General features: G+C 37.1%; 2 protein-coding genes across 5 annotated transcripts in view; both read left to right on the plus strand.

Annotated features, from left to right (window-relative positions):
- The first annotated feature begins 258 nt into the window (after window positions 1-258).
- On the plus strand, window positions 259-18,350 carry zfyve21 (zinc finger, FYVE domain containing 21). 4 transcript variants are annotated; one of them, XM_034235322.1, is made up of 12 exons: window positions 259-461; window positions 2,690-2,740; window positions 3,892-4,060; window positions 5,419-5,494; window positions 5,644-5,735; window positions 6,059-6,112; window positions 7,729-7,859; window positions 8,843-13,427; window positions 13,502-13,618; window positions 14,269-14,418; window positions 16,417-16,488; window positions 17,553-18,350. In XM_034235322.1, exons 1-8 carry the CDS (start codon window positions 336-338, stop codon window positions 8,876-8,878), a joined length of 735 nt encoding a protein of 244 aa, XP_034091213.1. In that variant the 5' UTR covers window positions 259-335; the 3' UTR covers window positions 8,879-13,427; window positions 13,502-13,618; window positions 14,269-14,418; window positions 16,417-16,488; window positions 17,553-18,350. The 4 variants fall into 4 exon arrangements, with proteins under 4 accessions (XP_034091213.1, XP_034091212.1, XP_034091211.1 ...); XM_034235321.1 differs by having other exon boundaries at window positions 8,843-13,618; XM_034235320.1 differs by lacking the exon at window positions 13,502-13,618.
- Window positions 18,351-19,081: 731 nt separating this feature from the next.
- brf1a (BRF1 RNA polymerase III transcription initiation factor subunit a) overlaps window positions 19,082-22,646 on the plus strand; it is a 113,692-nt gene continuing 110,127 nt past the window's right edge. The window contains exons 1-2 of the mRNA XM_034235292.1: window positions 19,082-19,343; window positions 20,954-21,160. Coding sequence (XP_034091183.1) covers window positions 20,977-21,160 — 184 coding nt within the window. The 5' untranslated portion in view covers window positions 19,082-19,343; window positions 20,954-20,976. The remainder of the gene's footprint in view (window positions 19,344-20,953; window positions 21,161-22,646) is intronic.

The following is a 22,646-nucleotide window of genomic DNA, read 5'->3' on the forward strand; positions in this document are numbered from 1 at the left end:
TTTCAGGTCTACAAAATGATTATAAATAATAATAAATGTATTATATTCAGTTTGCTAATTTAATTGTATTATTTGAAAGTATGTTTTGGGTGTTTTTTTTAATTGAATTTATAATTGTTATCATTTATTTTTAAATTCCTTTGATTATTTTTATTATTTATTCCTGGTTGACTTTTGGGTGGCGTTGTAAAAACCATAACACTCCACTGAACCCAACGCACCACGTGATATCAGCTCTGTGCTGTCATTGGTCAACCCCCCTATCAGTCATTCACAGAGGGTGTGTACCAGACAGGAGTTTGTGGCAGAAGGAGAAACAGCTGCTAGCAGGAAAAATGTCTGCGCTGCCTGATGGAAAGAAACTGGTCCGGAGCCCCAGCGGTCTGCGCATGGTGCCCGAAAACGGAGCCTTTCACAGCCCCTTCTCCCTAAACGAGCCGCAGTGGGTCCCCGATAAAGAGGTGAGGCAAGGCGGGGAGGATTTGTTTGACAGCGATAAGCTATCGGAACTGCGAGAAGCTAGCTTGATGTTAAACACTGCTCTTCCTGTTGAGATTTTCAAAATAAACGCTCTGTTTGCAAACCTAACCACCGAGAACACGATGAAGCAAGATTAAAATGAGAGGGATTACTTATATAAAAACATATAAATGGTTCATTATTATGTTATGCGTTGTAGCATAGCTTTCTAAACCTCAGAATTGTAGTTCAATAATGTTTGTTAATGTTTTTATCCAACTTATTTGTGTATGCCTTGGTAAATCGTCCAATTATCTGGTGTCCTGTATGCTAACTGCGGCTAACTTAGCACGGCTGCTGGACATCGCAGTTGGCCCCGAGACTGGGCTTTAACACGGCCATCCTGGCAGCACCCAGTTAGATCACCATATGGTTACATGTCATAAAAGCTTTCACCCCCAGTTATGAAGTTATATCATCACTGGAAATGGTTAAAGTTAGAAATCACATGTGTTTCGATTGTTAGCTAACGGGTGTGTTCCCACCATGGACTGTATAGGTTCCCACTAGTCAAAGTGTAACTCCTGCTAAGCTAGTAGCTTTCTATCAGTGAAAGCTCCTGCAAAAGGTTAAGAGAGACAAACAACTGTCTGTTACCCCTGGTACTTTGACCGGATTTACACTGAACCACAGCCAATAAAGTTAATGATCTCTCTGCTGTTGATTGTTGTGCCAAACATGAATCTATTAACTGTTTAAAATTCAGGGATGGGCAAATGGCGGCCCCCACCTCCTCTTTTTGCAGCCCTCAGATTAATTTATAAACAACGTAATGAATACATTTTTTTTTTTACTGATACCGTCCACTAGACTCCTAGTTACGTCGCGAGCTGCGTAGATGATTTCAAATACCGCGAAATAATCTGTGACGCATTTGTGTGTATTGTGTTTGTTTCCCGGGGAAACCCTCACAAGAAACACCGGCTGTTGTTATGCCTGCTGTGACGTTAAGTTGCCTCTTGTAATTATGCCTTTACAAGCTTCAAAGTTGTTTTTATCATCTGAATTTGGCGAAACAAGTTTAATATTCTTAAAACCAAGACTTTGTTTATTTGAAATCAGATGAAAACAAACTGTCACGGACCCTGCCGTGTTATCTATGATTACTACGCTTTTCATTCATAATGTCAGCGGGAGGGAGGGGGAGTGGTGCTGAGGAACAGCAGAGTGGGCTGACAGGTGTCTGTGTTGACCCTTATTGTGGAATAAGGGGAATGCAGAGACTGGCTACAAGTGTTTTAGGTTCAAGTTAGACAACTAATGTCTGGTTAGTGTTCATGACTTCATGTGTATGTCATCTAATGGTTAATCTCAATGCACACACATTTCCCGTGCTTTCCAATAGTTTAAAATAGTTTTATTCCACTGTTTAATAACCTGTTCAATACAAACATGCCACTTGTAAAAATGAAATAAAATGTCTGTGAACTGATATTTGGTTAGTGAGCTTATTAGAGGATGTTCCCTTTGATTGTAAAATGTCAATGAAGATGTCAGACTTAGTATATTTGTTAATAATTACATACAACACATGGCATTTTTGTGTGTGTGTGTTCCAAGTGAATGATGTGGCCCCCACCACCATCAAAGTTGCCCATCCCTGATAGATAGATACATCATTGTGTTAGAGCAGCAATGTGTTCAGGTATTCAAATCTTTAAAAAAACAAAACAATAAACAAAAGAGGCAATGCATGGTTATAATTGATTTAGAATAAGAATTGTAATTCTTTATTGACCTTAAAGTATTAATGCAAAATAATAACAAAACTATGCGAGTGACAGTCCTGCATTTTGATTATTTTTTAAGTCTTAAAGGTGTTTTTAAATCTGTAAATTGAGTTATAATCGCTCAAGGCTTATTCGGCGAACTTGTCGACTGGAGAAAGAAGCATGGGTTTATTGAAGTCAATAAGTAAATGAAAAATACAGACTTGAAACATTATTTGATTCATAAGTAAATCGACAGAAAGTTAATCGGCAACTATCTATTGGTTTAGGTAAAGATATTAAATATCTCACAGCAACATTACCAACATGTCTGTAGAATACTTTTTTGTTTTGCTGAAGACTAAATGGTAAGACATCTTTTAAAAAAAAAAAACAGTTGATTCTGCATGGCTCAGCATGTTGTGCAACATCCTGTTTTTTTCCTCTTTCCTGTCTTCCAGTGTGCGAGATGTATGCAGTGTGACACCAAGTTCGACTTCATCAGAAGAAAGGTCTGTTTTGTTTTCGTAAACACAGCCATGTTAACAAATCACAGCTTAATCTGATACACATGAAGTAGAAAATAAGAACATGAGGCTTGTGACGTGCTGTGAAGCCTGAGGTTTTTATTCCCCCACTTGGCTTCTGTTCATTTATTTTGGCACACTGAGGGCTCTGTGGTGACTGTTTTTCCTGTAACTACTGACATAATAACACTCTATCTGTGCCTCTGCTTTTTCCACATCTCCATTACCATATTTTCCATAAAAAACGTTCTGTTTACAGCAAAATCAGTTCAGTAAGTCTTTTGCTGATACTTTTTAAACCTTTGTAGCAACCTTTATTACTGTCTGCATTTGAACTAAACCATAAAAAAAGAAGTCTAAATTACATTTATAGTTCTCTTGGTGTCTTTCAACAGCTGAAGAGGTTTAACTTCCTGTGTCCTTTGGTAAAAAGTGCTGCACTAAACATTTTCTAGTTTGCGTTCACTATCATCAGATGACCTCAGTTTCTTATAAATGTCAGTGATTCACATTTTCTCAGCAAAGCGTCAGTTATTTAGATATTTCTTCACTTTCTGCTCACAGAAGTCCTGTGTCTGCGTCAGTCCCACAGAAAGGAACATATTTGTTTTTTTGTACTTCATTTGTTCTTATAACTCTTTCATTATATAGGTCAATATACTTTAGGACAATTAAAAGGTGATTTAATTTGAATCTTTAATTTTTCCTTTTCCATTCCTGTATAAGACAACTTTATAAAGTCCAAAATCTGATCTGATTGAACCTTCAGTTCCCCCCTGAAATAGGTGTTGTGATGCAGATACAAGCATTAATTAATGCATTTATTAGTGAACTGATTAACCAAATTAAAATAAGGATACTTAAGGAACTTATTTCAAGTCTCTCTGGATAATAGCTTCATCCAAATGTAATGTGAAGTCAGCACAGGGAGTTATTGTATACACTTGATCCTAGTCAAAAGGCAGACACGATGTAGTTATTTTGTTAAACCTGCTACTTATCAGAACTATAATATGTTGTTTTAACACACTTTGTTATGTTTTTGTGTCAAGTTTAATGTGACTTGCACAGTATGTTAGACATTCTCTTAACATTTAAACCCAATGTCTGAGTAAATGCTCCTCGTGTCCCTGCAGCACCACTGCCGGCGGTGCGGCCGGTGTTTCTGTGATAAGTGCTGCAGTAAGAAGGTGGCGCTGCCCCGGATGTGCTTCGTGGATCCGGTGCGGCAGTGCGCTCAGTGCAGCCTCGCCTCGCAGAAAGAGATGGAGTTCTACGACAAGCAGCTCAAAGTGCTTCTGGGAGGTGAGAAGACCAGCCTTAGATTATGAATTGTTATCTGTGTCCTTCAGTCAGGGTTTGAAAGGTAGAAACTTTACCATTTTAATATGGTATGCAGACTCAGAAGAAAACTTATTTTTTAGGTGTTGATACAAATCAAGAAAACACGTGCTATTTACCAGAATTAAATCAATTAATTAATATCTGTATTAATCCAAAATAATTGCAGGAAAATAGTATATTATACTTTCAATACAACGTTTCATATTTTAAATGCTTCTTTGCTGTAAAAAAAACAACAACCTCAAAGCATCCAGTTATAACTGTCATACAAGTCAAAGTAAAACACTAAAACAGCTTCTTTGAATTTAAACCAACATTTTATTTTTAGGTTGCAATCAATTGTCAAAATATTCCCCATGTCATTGATCAATCCACTAAAATGTTCAGCTGTTATTTATGCTGAAAAAATGAGACTGAAAAGTCTGACCTGAACGTCTGTCAGCAGCTTATTATTGTTAAAATGTGGATATAAGTTTCAGTTACTGTTTCAAATGTGCGTATAAATAAAAAAAAATCTAAATTTGAAGTTTATGTTTTTTTGTGAACTCGAATAAAAGTAACTTAAAAACAGCATTAGAGAAGAGCTCAGTGATTTAGTCTTTTGTTTTTTTCCACCGCTTGCTTTCTCACTTTATGACCCATTGACCTGAAACATGTCACATGACACACACTGTTACCGTTTAACCATACAGGAAGCAGAAATACTACAAAAACCCTCTCTGAAATATGTTGCTGAGTGCCCTCCACTCTCCTGCCGTGCTAATGCACTGTGTTGTTGTGGGTCATTGAGAGGCTATAAATACACAGCAGCAGCTCGTGATAAAAAATCCATCAGCCGCCCGGAGCTGCAGCATGTCAGCCTCATGCCTTATTGATCATGGAGTTATCAATAGATCAGCACAGAGGGACACTTTAGTTATTTATGTGGTGGATTTTGTGCAAAACTGCCGAACAATTCAATGAAAATACAACATAATGAACAGTAAAGAGGTCAGATAAAAGATCTAAATATGGAGGCGTGGGTTGTCCGTAGCTGTTGGGATCAGGGGGTCACGGGTTCAAACCCCACTGCAGTCAGCATGTCGTTGTGTCCCTGAAGACACTTCACCCCAAATTGCTCCTGTGGGGATTGTCCACAGTATTGGGTATGTAAGTCGCTTTGGATCAAAGCGTCTAACAAGTAATGTAAAATATGTTAGTGGTTTAAAGATAAATATATCAAATTTAAACAGATTTCTTCATTTTACTGCAGTGTTGCAGAAGCTACATGTTCCCGTCTTTAAAGTTTACCACATGTGAACTTGTTCCTCTGACTTCAGGCGGCTCCTTTGTCGCCACTTTGGGAACGTCGGAGAAATCTGAAACCATGATGTGTCGCCTCTCCAACAACCACAGGTCAGCTTTTTTAAATCCTTATTTTATGTGCGATATTCAAAGAGCCAAAGATAACCACATCTTGCGTAAACAGATATTTCTCTTGAAGTATACAAAACAAGAATCACATGTGGATTTCAAGTTTAAATATATTTATTAACAAACTCCAGGTATTTGTTCATGGACGGCGAGAGTCACTTTGAGGTGGAGCTGTCTCGGATCTCCAGCATGCAGATTCTGACAGACGGGTCGAGTCCAGGAGGTGAGACAAATACAAATCGGATACATATAAATGTTCCATGTTTGTTAATATGTTGTACTGCTGTTGGACTTGCCATGAGAAAAAGTTAAAAGGTTTCTGCTTTTTCTATATAAATTACTGAAAACCATTGTGTCTCCGTCATGTTTTTTTATTTTTCTTGATTGTTTTTCTTGAACTTAACTGAAAAATCTAATTAACACTTTTTTTCTCCCAAACTAACCCGAACGAACTGGTTTTTCTTCTTCTTCTTCTTCCTCTTCTTCTTCCTCTTCCTCTTCCTCTTCTTCTTCTTCTTCTTCTTCCTCTTCTTCCTCCTGGCTCAGAGAGCGACATTCACACGTACACCAGCCTGCCGGACACTCAGTATCTCTCTGAAGGTTAGCGTTAGCTTCACTCCGGTGTCATCGTCGTCACTCCATGCTTCCTTTTTGTTTTTTCAGATCTAATTTCTCTTGGCTTTTCATTTATATCTGCATGAAGCTGCATGACATTGAAATAAAAGATACTAGGACTGTACTTTCCTTCTTTTTATTTGTATTTAAAGCTGTTCTTGAGGTCTGTCTTTCCTGTATCATCACCTCTGAAAAAAGAAACTAAAATTACTTGAACAAAATCCTCAATTTGAATAAAAGGATTTATTGGTTTCAAAGAGTAATTTTTTCAATTAAATCGACTTTCTTTTATAAATATGATTAGTTTTTTTTATTGGAGTTGTATTTTGCTTATCAAAGTTTTCATTGCAGCCTTTAAAAAAACGATACTACTATTTTTACGCCTCAAAAATGTACTTGGTGGAAAATAACACGCCAGTTATTCCCAAGGAGTGTGCATTGTTTGCCCAATAGCACGTGTGTCTCAGAGACGCATCATTCTTTGTTTTCGGCTTCATTTGATCTTTGATTTTTAATCCTTCATTTCATTTGTACTTGGTTTTGAATCCCCTGACCTCTCTTTGTTTTTGCATCTGTTTGTTTGGCATGCAGTAATCACATTTAAAGGTGGGGTAGGTAAGTTTGAGAAACCGGCTCGAGATACACTTTGTGTTATATTCCATGGAATGCTCTTAACATCCCGATAGCAATGAATATCTGAAGTGCTTTGACAAAAAATCCATAAAAAATGTCATCTCTGGAAGCCGTGGCTCTGTAAAAAGCACGACCAATCATCTGAGCCGGCCCGGCTAAAGTAACTGGATGGCCTACCTGCCTGTCAGCCTTCCATCGGGGCACAAACTTATCTCGTGCCCTCATTGGTCATGTGCGAGTTCGTGTGTGTTGGAGGAGGGGCTCTGTACGGAAGTGGCAGATTTTTTTCCAGCTGTGTATTTTCAAATTCTAGCGCACTCGAGCTGGTTTCTCCAAAATGACCTACCCTACCTTCAAAGGTTATATGTTATTGAAGTGTTTAAGCTCATATCTTGACATTTTTTATAATTTGATTGTGTTTTTTTAAACTAAACTTGTGTGTTTTTGAAATGACACTAAAAGCTAGACAAAAGCTAGACACAGCTTTTTTGTACAGTTGTTAGAAAATGTCAAACCTCTTTCCCAAAGTATGATTGAAGCAAGAAAAAAACCAGACTTGAAAATGGCAAGATAACTTTCTTTAAAATGTCATCCTGTCTGAAGAAATGTCATTGGTGTCTGATAGTTTTGAAAGACAAAAGAATCTCAAGATTTTTCTTTTTTTGACAAATAGATGTATTTAGTTTATCCCATCAACCGTGTGTGTGTGTGTGTGTGTGTGTGTGTGTGTGTGTGTGTGTGTGTGTGTGTGTGTGTGTGTGTGTGTGTGTGTGTGTGTGTGTGTGTGTGTGTGTGTGTGTGTGTGTGTGTGTGTGTGGTGTGTGTGTGTGTGTGTGTGTGTGTGTGTGTGTGTGTGTGTGTGTGTGTGTGTGTGTGTGTGTGTGTGTGTGTGTGGTGTGTGTGTGTGTGTGTGTGTGTGTGTGTGTGTGTGTGTGTGTGTGTGTGTGTGTGTGTGTGTGTGTTTGCAGGATGGACGTCGCGGGCCAGTGGCATGCTGCTCCACTACAAGCCGATGGGCGCCCAGGATGCACAGCAGCTGAAGGTGGAGGCTGCGGACGACAGGAAGGCGGCCGCGTTGTGGCTCGCTGCCATGCACAAGGTAACACACACACGGGACACACACTCACACTGTCGATGCAAAAACTATTTATTTGTTTAATACAGTCCTATATTCCTGCTGCCTTTGTGATTAGACTCATCACGTTATCAAATACGTAATTACTACTAGGGCTGGACAATATTGCTTCCTTTCTTTATATGTTTGATTTTAAATAATATAATATTGTTATACGGCATAAATGGTTTATTTTCGGGGTTTGGAAGACTGCATTACAATAAAGTGACATTTCTTTACTTTACAAATTCATACTCAAAGGCATTACTGTCATATGCACAATAGCTACAGCGTAATAATACAAATCCACATACAAAAACATACTTAAAGGTGGGGTATGTAATTCACTTCCGAAACACTTTGTTATATTCCATGGAATGCTCTTAACATCCCGATAGCAATGAATACTTTAAATGCTTTGACAATAAATCCATAAATAAATGTCATCTGTGTAAGCCGTGGCGCTGTAAAAAGCACGACCAATCACCTGAGCCGGCCCGGCTAAAATAACTGGATGGCCTACCTGCCTGTCAGCCTTCCATCTGTGCACAGACTTATCTCGTGCCCTCATTGGTCATGTGCGCGTTCGTGTGTGTTGGAGGAGGGGCTCTGTAAGGAAGTCTGAAGGAAGTGGGAGATTTTTTTCGGCTGCGTACTTTCAAATTCTAGCGCACTCGAGCTGGTTTCTCCATTCTTACCTACCCTACCTTTAAGACATAAAATAGTGCTGAAAAAAGCTTTATTTTATATTGGCTAGTGTTTGTGGTAGCATGGCTCAGCTGTTCCTAATGCAAACACATTGAGACTAAAACAAAGGGTAACAACTTTCCTCTGGTGCCCTCTTCAGGTCAAACTGTAAAGAAAGTGAGACTGAGATTGTTTGCCTGTGTTGAGTCAAACTGCAGCTGTGGAGGTTTTCTCTATTATCATCCTGCAATAACATGTTCTTTATTATGTATCCCTCTCAGGCGGCCAAACTGCTGTATGAAGCTCGGGATCAGTGACCTTCAGACTGACCTTCAGACTGACCCTTCACACCCAACTGTTTGCCCCCGGCTCCCTGGGCTTTGGTATCGTTTGGATTTTTGCTAACGCCATTTCTGATTCTGCCCTTTCCGTCTGATTCCTCATCGGTTCCTGATGCCAGTTCTTATCGTGGTGAATCTGCAAGAAATGTTTGTATGAAAAAAGAAAAACACTTTATTACCTCTATAACCAGAACTTTGTATATCATGTTTACCACAAACACGAGGATTGTTACTCTTATTTCTTCGATGCATTCTCAGAGTTGGATTTAATACATACATCAGGGCATACTGTTTGTACTTAAAAAAAGGAACAAACTGATGCAGGAAATACGTTCCCCAGTTTAAGTTGGCAACTGTTTCTTTTGGGTTTCTTTTCTTCCTGTGTTTTGACTTTCTCAGATTTAAGTTATTTTGTTTAGCCACCTGATCCTTAAATACTGACAGTTAAGCTTTCACATTATAACACACATGAATACCTTTCATAAAGTCAGAGATGCAGTAAAACTTCCGAGGCACAGTGTTTGTTTCAATAATAACTTTTTATGCTGCAGTTCATTTTACTTTTGGGTTTTAATTCCTGGAAGAAATGAAGATACATTTTATAGATTCTTGAAGGGATCATTTTCTTTATTATTTGATTTTGCTGACCCTTCTTCCACAGAGGTCAGATAAACGGCAACAAGTAGGGACCGAGTGTCTCAAAGGACCTTTAGCAGCTTGAAGACTTAAACAGATCTTCCAGACAAAGCATTGTCCGCGGCAGGTAAAGGACAAATCCACCTTTTTCAAACTCTTTAACGAAGATAGAAAAGCACCCATGTGTGATGTGGGTTGCATTTCAGAGCCCAAAGTTTCCCATTTCCCCCAAAAAAGACCAGATAGAATGAGTTATGAGAGTGAGTTATGGGAAATGCAGGATTGTCTTACTGACGCAGAAACATGAAGAAGCGTATTGAGGACACTTTAAGGATAAAACTTCCTGAAAAGCAAAGAACATCAGAGATTTATCCACACTTTAAAGAGGGCTCTTTGGGGTTTCCCTGTAATGTGATACTGTAGGTTTTGGCATGTAAATGGTTCTGCGAAGGCTAAAACCTCAACGTTTTACACATTGTACGTGATTGGCTAAGGGGCGAGACAACCGAGCGGTGAAAAGAGGTGCTGCAGCACAGTGATATGAGAAGAAGAAAGAGCTCTTTAACATTAAAGCATGGAGACATGTCGCAGTCGAGACACTAAATATGAACCTGAAAATGAGCGTAACATGAACCCGTTAATGAAAATGTTGGATTTTTCCTTTACGAGACCTGCTTCCATTTAAATTGATGTATAAGTTCATGTTTCTTTTTGTAATGTATATTATTACGTTTCTCTATGCTACATATATTTACAGATTAAAATCTTTAGGCATCGCTGTCTAGGAGAGACTATTCACGGATTCTAGTGAAGCATAAACACATTATAGTTTCATGTATTGGAGTTTTGTATGAGCTATTTTGTTAACTATTCCTACTTTAACACGAGGTGTGTACGTACTCGCATCATTTCAGAAATAGTAATCCCCTTTGACCTTGCTCTAAACCAAGTCTGATTTTATTTTTATTTTTTTTATCGCTGTCAAAGCCACAACCTCGGGATGTGTGATCAACCAAAAGCTTCTTAGTCCTGGTTGAGTTTGTTTGTTTGCTTCCAAGGACCTATTTTAAAAAACAATGTAGTTGAAAGTGGTGAGAGGATTTCGGCCAGTGCAAAACAAAATGCCCTAATCAACTTTTACTATGTTAATCTTTCTAGAACTTGGCCTATTTTGGGCCTCTTGTGTGTTATCACCACATTTGACTACACCCCTATTTCTGAACTATGAATACAGAGACATTTTTGAAGATATTATTCTTAGATTTTTCACGAAATGAAACCCTGTATTTGTTCCTGTTTTCTTATCTGCGGCCACTCAGTTTATTCAAATGATGTAATTAACTCTGTAAAGTTGCCATCAGTTGGTTTGTGTTGAAGCCCCAGAATGCAGCAGGTTTATCTCAGTGTTCAAAATGTTAAGAGGACTTTTCATAATGCTGCTGCTTCAACATAAAAGCGTACAATGAGGGAAACGTGGCCCTGTTGGGAGAATAAAACGGTAACACATGAGAGACACAAACTACGGCTTCCTAAGTTAGATTTCACCTCCTAACAAAACAAAGAAATTCTGAATGGACATTTTAAATTGACATTTCCTAACCCTAATTGTCCCTGATGCCAATATGTGATATGTTAGGTTTCAAAAACGATAAACATTGTTGGAGTTATGACAAAATCAAGAAGTGTAACTTTAACGTATGTGAAAGATTACCTTAGCTCGTGTTTGTGCATTTAAGAGTGTGTTCTTTATTGTAACTGAGTGTTATGACACAAAGCTAAAAACTGGACCTTGAAATAAGTATTTTTTTGTCAAAACACTTCAATTCACAAACACTTTAAATCTGTCTAAACACCCGAATAAACCCTTGTATTATAAATATACGACTGCACATCAGTTTCTAACACTGTGCTTTATTAATCTGAGATTAAATCATATATAAATATTTAAAATGTGCTGGTGTCTTCCCGGTTTTTATCTAATCATAAATCAACAAGTTAAAAGTTGTTTAACGGAGCACATCATTGGCTTTGTTGGCCTTTTCCCTTCATGTCATTGATACCAAATGACAACAACATGCTCCACCACCACGACTTTGTAACATAACATTTATTTTTATACGCTGCTCACCTAAGAAATTACATCACTAGTTGTTGCTTAGTTTGAGGCTTTTTTTAGAGCAGAGATTGAGGAACGTTTTGTGTGTTTGTTGTTGTTTGTGTCTTCCATGGTAGAGCTGTTTGTTGTGAAGTACATGAGGGCTGCACAGCCACCAACTAAAATGATCATATATTATTTCCCATCATTGTTTAGCCTCTTTGATTGAAGACTTAAATCATTTCCTTATTTAATTTCCTCTGCACCCAGCACTAATAAGATGCATGATCCCTTTGTTAATTATAAACATCTAAATCACAATGGAAACCATGTTGTGCTCATTGGAAACTGATTATCTGGTAATTCTGCATGTTTTTTTACAACAGTTATAAGATGTAAAATCCCTTTCCTTCCAAGTTTGATCAGAAATACACAAACTTGCAATGACTTCCTGGATTTCTGCAGATACATTTAAAATAAAGTATTGTTTTGCCCTTTATTTAAAGCACAGTTGCCCGAAGAAGATTGAGATATCTCATGATTGCTGAAATGCAGACATTTTATAGTTTATAAGTAAAATCAAATAGAGTTATCTGATGAAAGTCATATGATCATCTTGTGCTTCTCTCTGTGCAGCCCTCATTGGTTAAACATGAATGAAGTATATTTGTTTGAATGCACTTTGTGTAACGTCACTACTTCATACTCCTCCGCCAGTGTTTGTTCCTGCACTTTAAAGCCCTCCCTGATTATTGCAGCCCTTTTTTATCCCAGCGCTTCATTTTATTACGCTGAAAACGCTTCTACACCTTTTGTTGGATTATTCTGTTGAGAATAAAATCAAGTGTTTATACATTTCTGGTGTCTGTTGTGTCATTTGGAAAACGGGATTCCTCTATAAACAAACGGACAGACTGAAGGGCGACACGTGGAAAAACGTATTGAATTCAGAACAATTATTCATGTGCATTTTTCATATTAGTAATCCTCATACTTTTACTGTAGGACATTTTGCACCAATGTAAAACTGTATTTTTTGACGACTGTCTTGAAAATAATGTCTTATAAACCACCCAACCTTGATAGCCTATTTTAAAATATACACAATATATTTTGTATGATTAAAATATCAAATGGTCTAAATTCAAAAAGAGATTTAAATGACACCAGAGGCCTCTCCAGCTCTTTGTCCTTTTGACAGATTCATGTGAATGTATTCTAGGCAAAGCGGGTTTTAACGTTCATAAACAAAATAATTATGGAAATGTACGAGCTTTGTATCAGAAGGACACTTTAAACAAACTACGTAACTTGCACAGTGTAGTGTTGATTCTAGAATGTACATATTTCATATTAACTTTTAATTGAATACATATACAGAAAAACAAAATCTCTATTATTACTATTTTGATGTAATACATAGTTTGTATGTTTTACACAACAGTGACAAGATGATACAAGACACTACACACACAGGGTTGAGCAACGTAGAAAAACCACAAAATAAAAACTGACACACAAAATACAACTTTTAATAATCATTTTGAATAACTATTTTTAGCTGCTGACAAATATGACTTTCTTGAATCAACGTTTGAGATGCAACAACAGTTTTATTTCTCTCTTCATATCACATACACAAATATAACCACGTTTACATTTAACTCGTGCTTTTATTTTGAAGGAAAGAGTATAGATTGCTCCTCCTAAGGACTTCGTTCACAAGACTTTCACTTTCATTTGTCGATCTTTAATATGTCCTAGTGACGCAGTTTTCTTTTCACCGTCTAAAAGGTAATGTAATGTATTATAATTTACTATATTAATCTTACTGTCAGTGTAATAGATGTGTTTTCATTATCTTTAAGTCCAACCATAAGAAACTTCAAAACGGGTCAGAATTGCGTTTTTGAAAGTCGTCAAAACACGGAACAGGTGAACAGGTGAACAGGAGCTTCAGGCCTACTTCCTTGATCTTGAAATAGGTATGCTAATTAACAAGCAAAACAAATGCCGTTTTCATCATGAAACATGTCATGCTTTTCGTTGTTTTATGTATTATAAAAAGTGAATATCTGAGGTTCGTACTGACAATACAAGCAATTGAATGAAATCGCCGGACTGAGAAACTGGGATTGAATTTTCTGACATTTGATTAACTTTTACTTGATAATGAAATCTTTAGTTGGTTGCAGCCAGATAAATGTGCTTTGCAAGTTTTAAAAAGGTGTCTAGCTTTGATTTCAGAATACAGACAGGAATAAAAACCAATAACAACTTTTATTTATTATTTTTTACTTCAGAATAAAATGTTTAAATGTTAAAAATGCACACTGCACTGTAAATTACGAAAGACATACAGGCGTGTTTTTATCTCTACAATATTACTTGGTTGAAACAAAAGTTAAAGAAACTTGTTCCTTCCTCTGGATGTTGAGGACTTTAGTTGGACATTGATCACGACAGAGACAAAAGTACCGAAGACCCAAGAAAATGACCCAAAATGATTAAACAGAGTTAAATAAAATAACCCATCATTTTTTTTAGGGTGAAGTAACTTTAATGTGACATGCACAAACTGTGAGTATTGTTGTTACTGCGTCCCTATTTACACTAACTTCTCTTTGTCATGCAGGTACAGGTAGAGGCTTGCAATGAGTCAGCTTGGGCAGATAGAGAGGTGGCTTCTTCCTCCTGAAACCTCTCTGGTTTGGATCCTGACAGCCAATGGACGCCCACAGGAGAAAGGCCTGAAGAAAGCATCTCCCGACCCCTTCTTTACAGGGTCAGAAAAACACTATCTTTGATTCAACCTCTGTTTTGGTTTTGTGAGCTCAAAGCTTCAGAAGAGCCAGAGTACCTGTAGACATTTTTTGTAGACATTTTTGAAGCTTAAATGCAATCCCCATAAGTAAACAGCTAACCATAGCTATATACAAACTACTTAAACCATGGGCGTAGAAAGCATCCTGAATGTGGGGGGGACCTTCCTGTATTCTGGTGCATTTTAACAGGTGGTTTGATACTTTTATGTGGCTATACTAGCATGAGGAAAATGATGGGTACATTTTGTAATTTCATCCAGTAGTAAAGAAAGGAAACATATTTGATTATTAATTCAGAGCCGTCTTTGAATGAATAAAAAGCAGTTTAAATGCCCATTTTTTGTACATTTATATACAACAATAAATATTTGTGAGTGCATTGAGAGATATTGTTGTGGAGAGTCGTTTATATATACATCGCAAAATACATTTGTGAATCCTTCTGTGAGCATTTATTAATATTGAGACTGATCTGACTCCATACCGATGTTAAGTTCACCTAGGAATGGTATCATTGACTTGTTTAAATAAATGTTGCTCTTCTGTCTATATTGGTCATATAATGCCCCTTGACTGAAATGCTTCCTGTGCAATATCCCCACTGATTTCCTTAACACTCTGGGATGAGAGTCCACATCACAATTGACTCTAAACTGTCATTTCCCTTTCATCACTCACCTCAGCAACGGACCTCTTTCCACTGTCCCTGTGTTCTGCCTCTGACTCACTCTCAAGCGCCTAGATGTCAAGAGAGGTGGTGAAGTGATCATTATTGATTGAGCAGTAGGCCTATACTCTTTCACATTGAACCATAACAAGTCATACTGAATGTAAATACAACTGACTCTAAAGTAAGTCTCAGTCTGTGACATTGGACATTTTGAAGACTCAAAGTCCCAAGCCGTAGGTAGAATATTAGCTAGTCTATGTAATGTGCACAGAAAATAAATAGTTAACTGAATACTGGGATGAAAATTGCCTATAAGCACTCAGTAAAACATAAACACACACAACAAGCTTCTGAATGATAAGAAGTATAATTAAAACATAATGCACATTATCATTTTGAGAGAGAGTACCTAAGTTAAAGAACTCAGAAAATAATCTCTTATCGAACTGAGGCTCCAGTAAAACACACTGACTGCGTCTCTACATGACATGTAGAGAGATCGGGTTATTCATGTTCCCTGTTTACATGATAAATACTAGTAACCTGGCATTTCGATGCCTTTTCTCATCTAAACTATTCAGTATTTGTATCTCTCTATCATGACATAAAGACGAAACTCCTCTCCAGAAGTGAGACGCCGCCGCTGCCATCACTGTTAACTGATTAACTGCTACCAGCTGATGACTTACTTTCCTCTTCTTTGAAAATGTTTTTCTCATGTCCATGTTGTCTGGGGGAGAAAACATATCAAACCAAGAGATCGTCAGCTTTGATTTTCGCTGTATTAACAATGTCCTGAACACTTGGTGTGTGTGCCTTACCTCCGCTACCGGCATCGCTTCATACAACAGGTCTGAGCTGTCCAACTATGACAACACACCTTGAATATGCGCGCGCTATGTGAGAATCTGCCTTGGTACAAAGTAGCAGTGAAAACATGGTACGGAGTTTCATTGATTTGGGCATTCTCTCAATAAGCAAGTGGAATGGATTTGATAGTGAAGCACTGACACAGCGCTCTACAAAGTGCGGCGAGTGGATAGACCGATTCACGGACTTTCCACGTGGTAAAAGTGGGGGGGTCTAAACTAATCATTTAAAAAATTGGGGGGGACTTGTCCCACCCTGATATAATGGCTGCGACGCCCATGACTTAAACAGTATACTAGGAACAGAACTCTGACTGAACTTCAACGTCAATTAGAGTCTCTGTTTAACCAGCACTTGCTGCAGCCCGATGGTTTATAATCTAATGTTTTCTCTCTCTCTTGTCTACCTGAATCATTAGGCAAGTTCCCTTTCGGCAGAAGATACATTCCAACCCTATCCGCTATGATTTCTGAGAAGCACCCTCTGACATGTAAGATTTTTAATGAAACTAGAATGTATTTTCAATAAGTGCAAGGCCACAAATATATGTTTTGCCGCACTTCATGCCAATTATTCTGAAATAATGTGATACAATAAAAAAATGTTGTCTTTATCTCCCACCACTAAAAAAAAAAAGTGTTTAATTTAGATTGATTAATCACAGATTATTATTGGGATTAATGCAATTCAATTTATTCAATAAATTGACAGCACTATTATTTATTTATTAAAGATTATAATAGCGATAAGAATATCATAATATTTGATATACCATATCACTTCAGGGGACATTACATTGACTTACATGCATTTCCTGGAGACTTATCCTAACCTTAACCATAACCAACACATGCCTAACCCTAACCCTAACCCTTACCTTAATCCTAAACCTAACCAAGTCTTCACCCTAAAATTAATGATTCCCCTCATGGGGACCTCCAATTTGTCCCCATAAGGGAGGCGAGTCCCCACACGTGACTATGTAAACAGATTTAGGTCCCCACAAGTATAGTAATGCTAGACCACACACACACACACACACACACACACACACACACACACACACACACACACACACACACACACACACACACACACACACACACACACACACACACACACACACACACACACACACACACACAATGATCACTGTATTGCCCTGTTTCTACTCATTGTACAATAATGTCCTGATCATATGCACACAATCTAAACTAGAGCATAGTTTTTGGCAATGGAAATCTTAAATCCCAGTGATTTACAACAGTGCATACATACTACTATACTAAAGACATACACATAAATAAAATAGTGCAATTAAAGAGACATAATGGTATAGTAAAATGCAGGAACACGAAATTAATATATACCAAAAGTAGAATAAGATGAACCCGAATTGAACATTAAATATTGTAGAGTAGAATAACTACATTTATTATCTTGGTATACAATTATATAATAGGAATGTTTGTCCATATTGCCCTATACCACTTACAGCTTCAATTTAAGCACCTAATGTATACACTTTAAATACTGTACTGTGTTTTTTATCAGGAGAAAAATGGAGGTGCTCCTGCTGCTTCGCTGCATAATGTATTTTGCTGTTTCAAATCGGAGGGTCAGCGATTCGATCCCCACGTATATGCGTCAAAGTTTCTGTGGGCCAAATAATGAACCCTTAATAGCTCCCAATGTGTGATTGTTTACCTCAGGGGTGTCCAAACTTTTTTCACTGAAAGATATTCGAAGGGCTGGGCCCCTCAGTAGAGGTGGGATATATTGCCTCATAAGTTAAGTTATAAACCTCAGATTGCTTATTATTATAAAGGGAAATAGGAAGGGTATATTTCAAGCTTGTTATGCAAATAAGTATTGGGCTTTTTTTTTATCAACTAAGGTATTTTAGAGAATGTTTTCAACTTTAATTGACGCAATTTATCTGAAAAGTGGGTATACTAACACATGAATACTACTACTTGTTTTATTTGTTTACACATATATTTAAGAAGTACAATATAAGAAGAGAGCAAGTTTCAGGTGTGGGCCATATTCCAATATACTTTTTGTATTTGCTCAGGGCTAATTCAAAATGGACCGCAGTTGGCCCCTGGGCCGTAGTTTGGACACCCCTGGTTTACCTCCTTCTTTACAACCAGTACAAGAATGATTGTGAGTAATTGCTGACTTGTGTGTTTTTTTAAGAGTGCCTTATGGGTTGCAAAGCTATATTAATGGGATGAATTTGTTTAACCCACATTGTATTCCAGCCTCGACTCGACTAAAGAAATATGCCATAACACTAACATATCTTTTTTTGTAATCTGAAAAAATTAAAGGAAATGTAACTTTAAACTTTGTTCATGTTGGAGCAATTTTTTGTGTCTATTTCTACGTTTCTGTCTAATAAGTGGTATGTGTTGGATTGCAATTTGTGAGCAAGATTAGGTCCATAAACTATTTTGTGCTCTAGTAAACATTTGAATAAAAAACAGCTTAATATAAAGAGGGGAGCCATACTTGTCCAGTGTAGTTATACAATGTTGCACTGGATTTGAGTCATTGGGTCTCATCCATAGACTGTCTCATCACATGGAAGTTATTGAAACAATCCAATAATTTGCTACATTTTTCAATGGAAATTTTAATTTATAAAATGCATTACATTTTTCAGAAATTGTGTCACATAAGTCAAATTAATCAGATTTGTTTTAACTATTATTTTAACTAACATGAGACAGTTATCCTGCTGTATCCTGTGCAAACGCGACAATTTAAATACTTTCACATTTAATAATTTAAAATAGATTGTATTTTAGTGTAACTTTATGATTTGATTAGAATTAAAATGCCGGGACGTAAGAAGTGCCATTACCTAATAAATACCATTACCCAAGTAAGGGTCGCTGTTACCGGTATTTATACTTTAAATCAAGACACTTTTCTTGATTATATATTTTCCCAACACCTGACATAACACTTTATTCTCAATTCTCCCTCACGTCTTAAAAAAATTACCCACTTTATTTTGATATGAATTAATCAACATATTGACAACCTGCCACCCCTCTGGCCCGAGTTGGTATCGCCCGTGTCTCCACAGGATCAGGCGCACATGTTGGGTGTGTTGTGTTGAGGATTGCAGCGATATTACAGCATTTAGCAAACCTCTGAGCACTGTCACGTTGCTGTTTGCTCTCTAACCACCACAGATACAATGCGATAAGCTTCACAGTCAATGAGAAGTCATTAAAAAATCGGTTTCATTGTAGAAAAACACTTGCGGCGAGGAGGCTGACACGTTTCCAAAAGCGTGGCAGGAAACATCTACTGTTCCCCGGACTGAAGGTATGCACACCTACACCCTCATTATGTGTCTCTTTAACCCCCTGTGAAGCTGCTCCTTTTATTAAACGCGCTTTAAATCATGTACATGTTTGTTAAAGTTTGTATTGAAGTCTGTGTTGCCGGCTAGCAGAGCCTCGTTAGCTTCCTCAGCTGTCAACATGCGAGAGGTTCATAGCCTATAGTAACTATCCACTCAATGACAAACTATACCAATTAAACGTGATGTAGCAAAGCGAAGTGACTCTATTCACGACTGGTTGTCAACTTTACCCCGTGAAATGACTCGTATTTCGGCTGGATGAGAAGAAAACGCTGAGCTAGCCTCCCAGTTGCCACGTAGCTAGCCGGCTAATGGGAGCAGAGCAGCGGCTGGAGCTCTGCAGAATCACTGCCTCTGGTTCATGCCATAAACAGAGTACTATGGTACTGTACTCAAGTTTAAATACAAGTACAACACTGTAAAGATACTCTGCTACAAGTGAAAGTCATGCATTTTAAATTCTACAGAGGTATGAAAGTGTCAGCATCAACTTAAAAGTGTTAAAGGTACACGTACTCATTATTCAGAATGCACGTTTATAGAATGATCAGTGAAGGAATAAGTAGTATGAATTGAGTAAAAGTACTAATACAACATTCTAAAAGTACTTTATTACAAGTTCAAATCATGCATTTAAAACATTACTGAAGTTGTAAATTGCCAGTTAAACTAATGCATTATCTCTTTTAGACTACAAGTGAGTTCAAAATGATAAAAAATAAAAGTACAGAAGTATTATCAGCAGCATGTACTCAAGTATCACAAGTAAAGTACACATTATGCAGAATGGCCCATTTTAGAATAATCAGTGGTGTGATAAGTACTTTTGCCTAAATAAAAGTAGTAATAAGTTTAAAAGTACTTACCTAAAGTAAAATACTTATTTTCTTTTTACATAAGGGCTTATCTAAGTAATCAGATAATTAACTAAATTACATTTTTATTGTATTTGACTTTTTCTTATATAATGGTATTTTATTGCATGTATCAGGTGGATTTAATTTAAAATAAATGTTATCAGATAAGTAATCCGAACTTTTACTCAAGTACTATAATAAAGTACAGTACTTTATTTGTTGTTAATTAATGCAACTCCACTATAATTTTGCGATCTGAAAAGAAAGCAGAAACTACAAACGCCCAATAAATGTAGTCGACATGCACTATTTTCCTGTAAATGTACTGTAGGAGTACTGTATGCAGGTCTTTAAAATAAAATACTTAAGTAAACAAGAAGTATGTCATCATAAGAACATGTACTTGTGTTAATTGCATTCTCTGTCAAACTGAAATGGTTTTATTGATGAAAAAGTGTCAAACATGCAGAAAAACTTGAATTTCAAGAGGACCTACGAACCTGAACACATTTCTGATTCTTGTCTTTCCTCTCTGCATTTTGAAGCTGAAGTTGAAACTTGCTTCAATAAAGAGTTATAACAGAGAAAAACATTTGTCCAATGGAAATGATTGTACAACTCCATTAGAGACAAATATTAAAAAAGATATGATTTATTAATTTTGTTGCGGATTCTTTGTTTTAAAATGTCTCTCTTTCGTCTTTTCCCATCAGGCTTTGCGGCTCACTGCGCCACCATGAGTTCGAAGGTGTGCAGGAACTGCGGCAGCACGGACATCGACGTGGACCAGGCCCGCGGAGATGCCGTCTGCATGACCTGCGGCTCCGTGCTGGAGGACAACATCATCGTCTCCGAGGTGGAGTTCGTGGAGACGGGGGGCGGAGGCTCGTCGGCCGTCGGACAGTTTGTCTCCTCTGAGGGTGAGAGTCACTGACTAGAGCTGCACAATTAATCAAAGTTTTATTGCAATATAAACTAGTGCAGTATGAAATGAAGTATTGTGGAGCAGCAGACATATCGCAGCCTGCAAAACTTGTTGAACAGTTTTAACAATACAAATGTGTTTGGTACAGATCCACTAAAGAAACACAGACCATAATAATTGGATATATTTTTCAATAATAACGTGAATAATGTTTAAAAAATGATTATTCCCTCCAATATCGTGCAATTGCAATATCAGTCAAAAATAATCGCAATTAGTTATTTTTCCAAATCGTGTCGAAGGGGATATCCAACATATTTAATGCAAGATTTTTATAGTTAAACTGGTATATTTACAGTGTTGCATTAGTGTTTTTAGGATAGGAAAATTATAAGGAATCTGTTTTTTCTATGTTGTTTTGTAAATGTAGCACTTTGCTAACTTATTTAATGCAGAGGACAGAAGAAATAGCTATCGGCTTATCATTTCATGTGATTTCATTTATAAGAAGAGAGAATGATGGCCAGCAAAGAAAACATGTAAGAAACGTGTGACCTTCCAGTGTTACCTTTTTAAAAAAAATGGATTTATTGATTATTTCCTAAATATATCTTTACTGGAATTCTTCTCTCTGGGTTGTTGTTTGTTTTTATTTGTAAATTATATAATTGTTTATGTAGATAGTGAAAAATTCCTTGAGTTTTCCTTTTTCCTAACAGTTTTAATGTAAATTCAGATTTCTAATAGGAAGTTAAGGAATATAAACATGAATCATTCTTAAACTATCAGCACATATTTGTCCTCCTACTTGTCAGATGTGTGTGTATCTAACACACTCGCTCCGTGAGGTAATGTTAATGTGTGTGTTGTTCCACAGCTGCTTATCAGTGTGTGACATTTACCTCCAGATTATGTTTGACCTTCAGCCTGCAGGATGTCTCCCTCCTGCTGAGCCTGCTCCAGACGCACGTTACATGTTCTGTAGTTCCTCTGAGTGACCACTAGAGCGCGCTGTCAGATTACAATGCAGTACTTCATGCTGATTTCTGCAGGTTGTGTTTCGTTTTTGCATCATGCATCATGCATCACTTGGGTTCAAAGCTGAAACAGTTAGTTAGGGTTATCACAAAAATGTAATAATATCAAAGTATTTTTTATTCTCTTTGAATGTAAATTAAACATGTTTTGGTTATGGCAGATTAAACAAGACAATTTTGACCTAAGGGAACTTTTCTTTTAACACTTTCAAAACATTTTATCAACTAAACCAGGATTTCCCGTTCTTTTTATTTACAGGACCCCTTCTCTATCATTGTGCTTAGTGGCATATTTGATGGATATTTCATGTTATATTTACTGCATAACAAGAATAGAGCAGAACAACTAACAAATTGTACAGTAATCCAAATAGTGAACACAATTACTGTAGGAGGTAATGCAAAACATGCAATTTGGATAAGCTGATTATTCCCTGTGAATAT

This window comes from Gymnodraco acuticeps, unplaced genomic scaffold (assembly GCF_902827175.1).
Source record: "Gymnodraco acuticeps unplaced genomic scaffold, fGymAcu1.1, whole genome shotgun sequence".
NCBI lineage: Eukaryota > Metazoa > Chordata > Actinopteri > Perciformes > Bathydraconidae > Gymnodraco > Gymnodraco acuticeps.

What these genes read in the sequence shown, in the direction of transcription:
- zfyve21 (XM_034235321.1), top strand. Translation starts at nt 336, where the DNA reads ATGTCTGCGCTGCCTGATGGAAAGAAACTGGTCCGGAGCCCCAGCGGT. An exon ending in AGTGGGTCCCCGATAAAGAG is followed by an intron (nt 462 to 2,689) that starts GTGAGGCAAGGC and finishes CCTGTCTTCCAG; the next exon opens with TGTGCGAGATGTATGCAGTG. An exon ending in TCGACTTCATCAGAAGAAAG is followed by an intron (nt 2,741 to 3,891) that starts GTCTGTTTTGTT and finishes GTGTCCCTGCAG; the next exon opens with CACCACTGCCGGCGGTGCGG.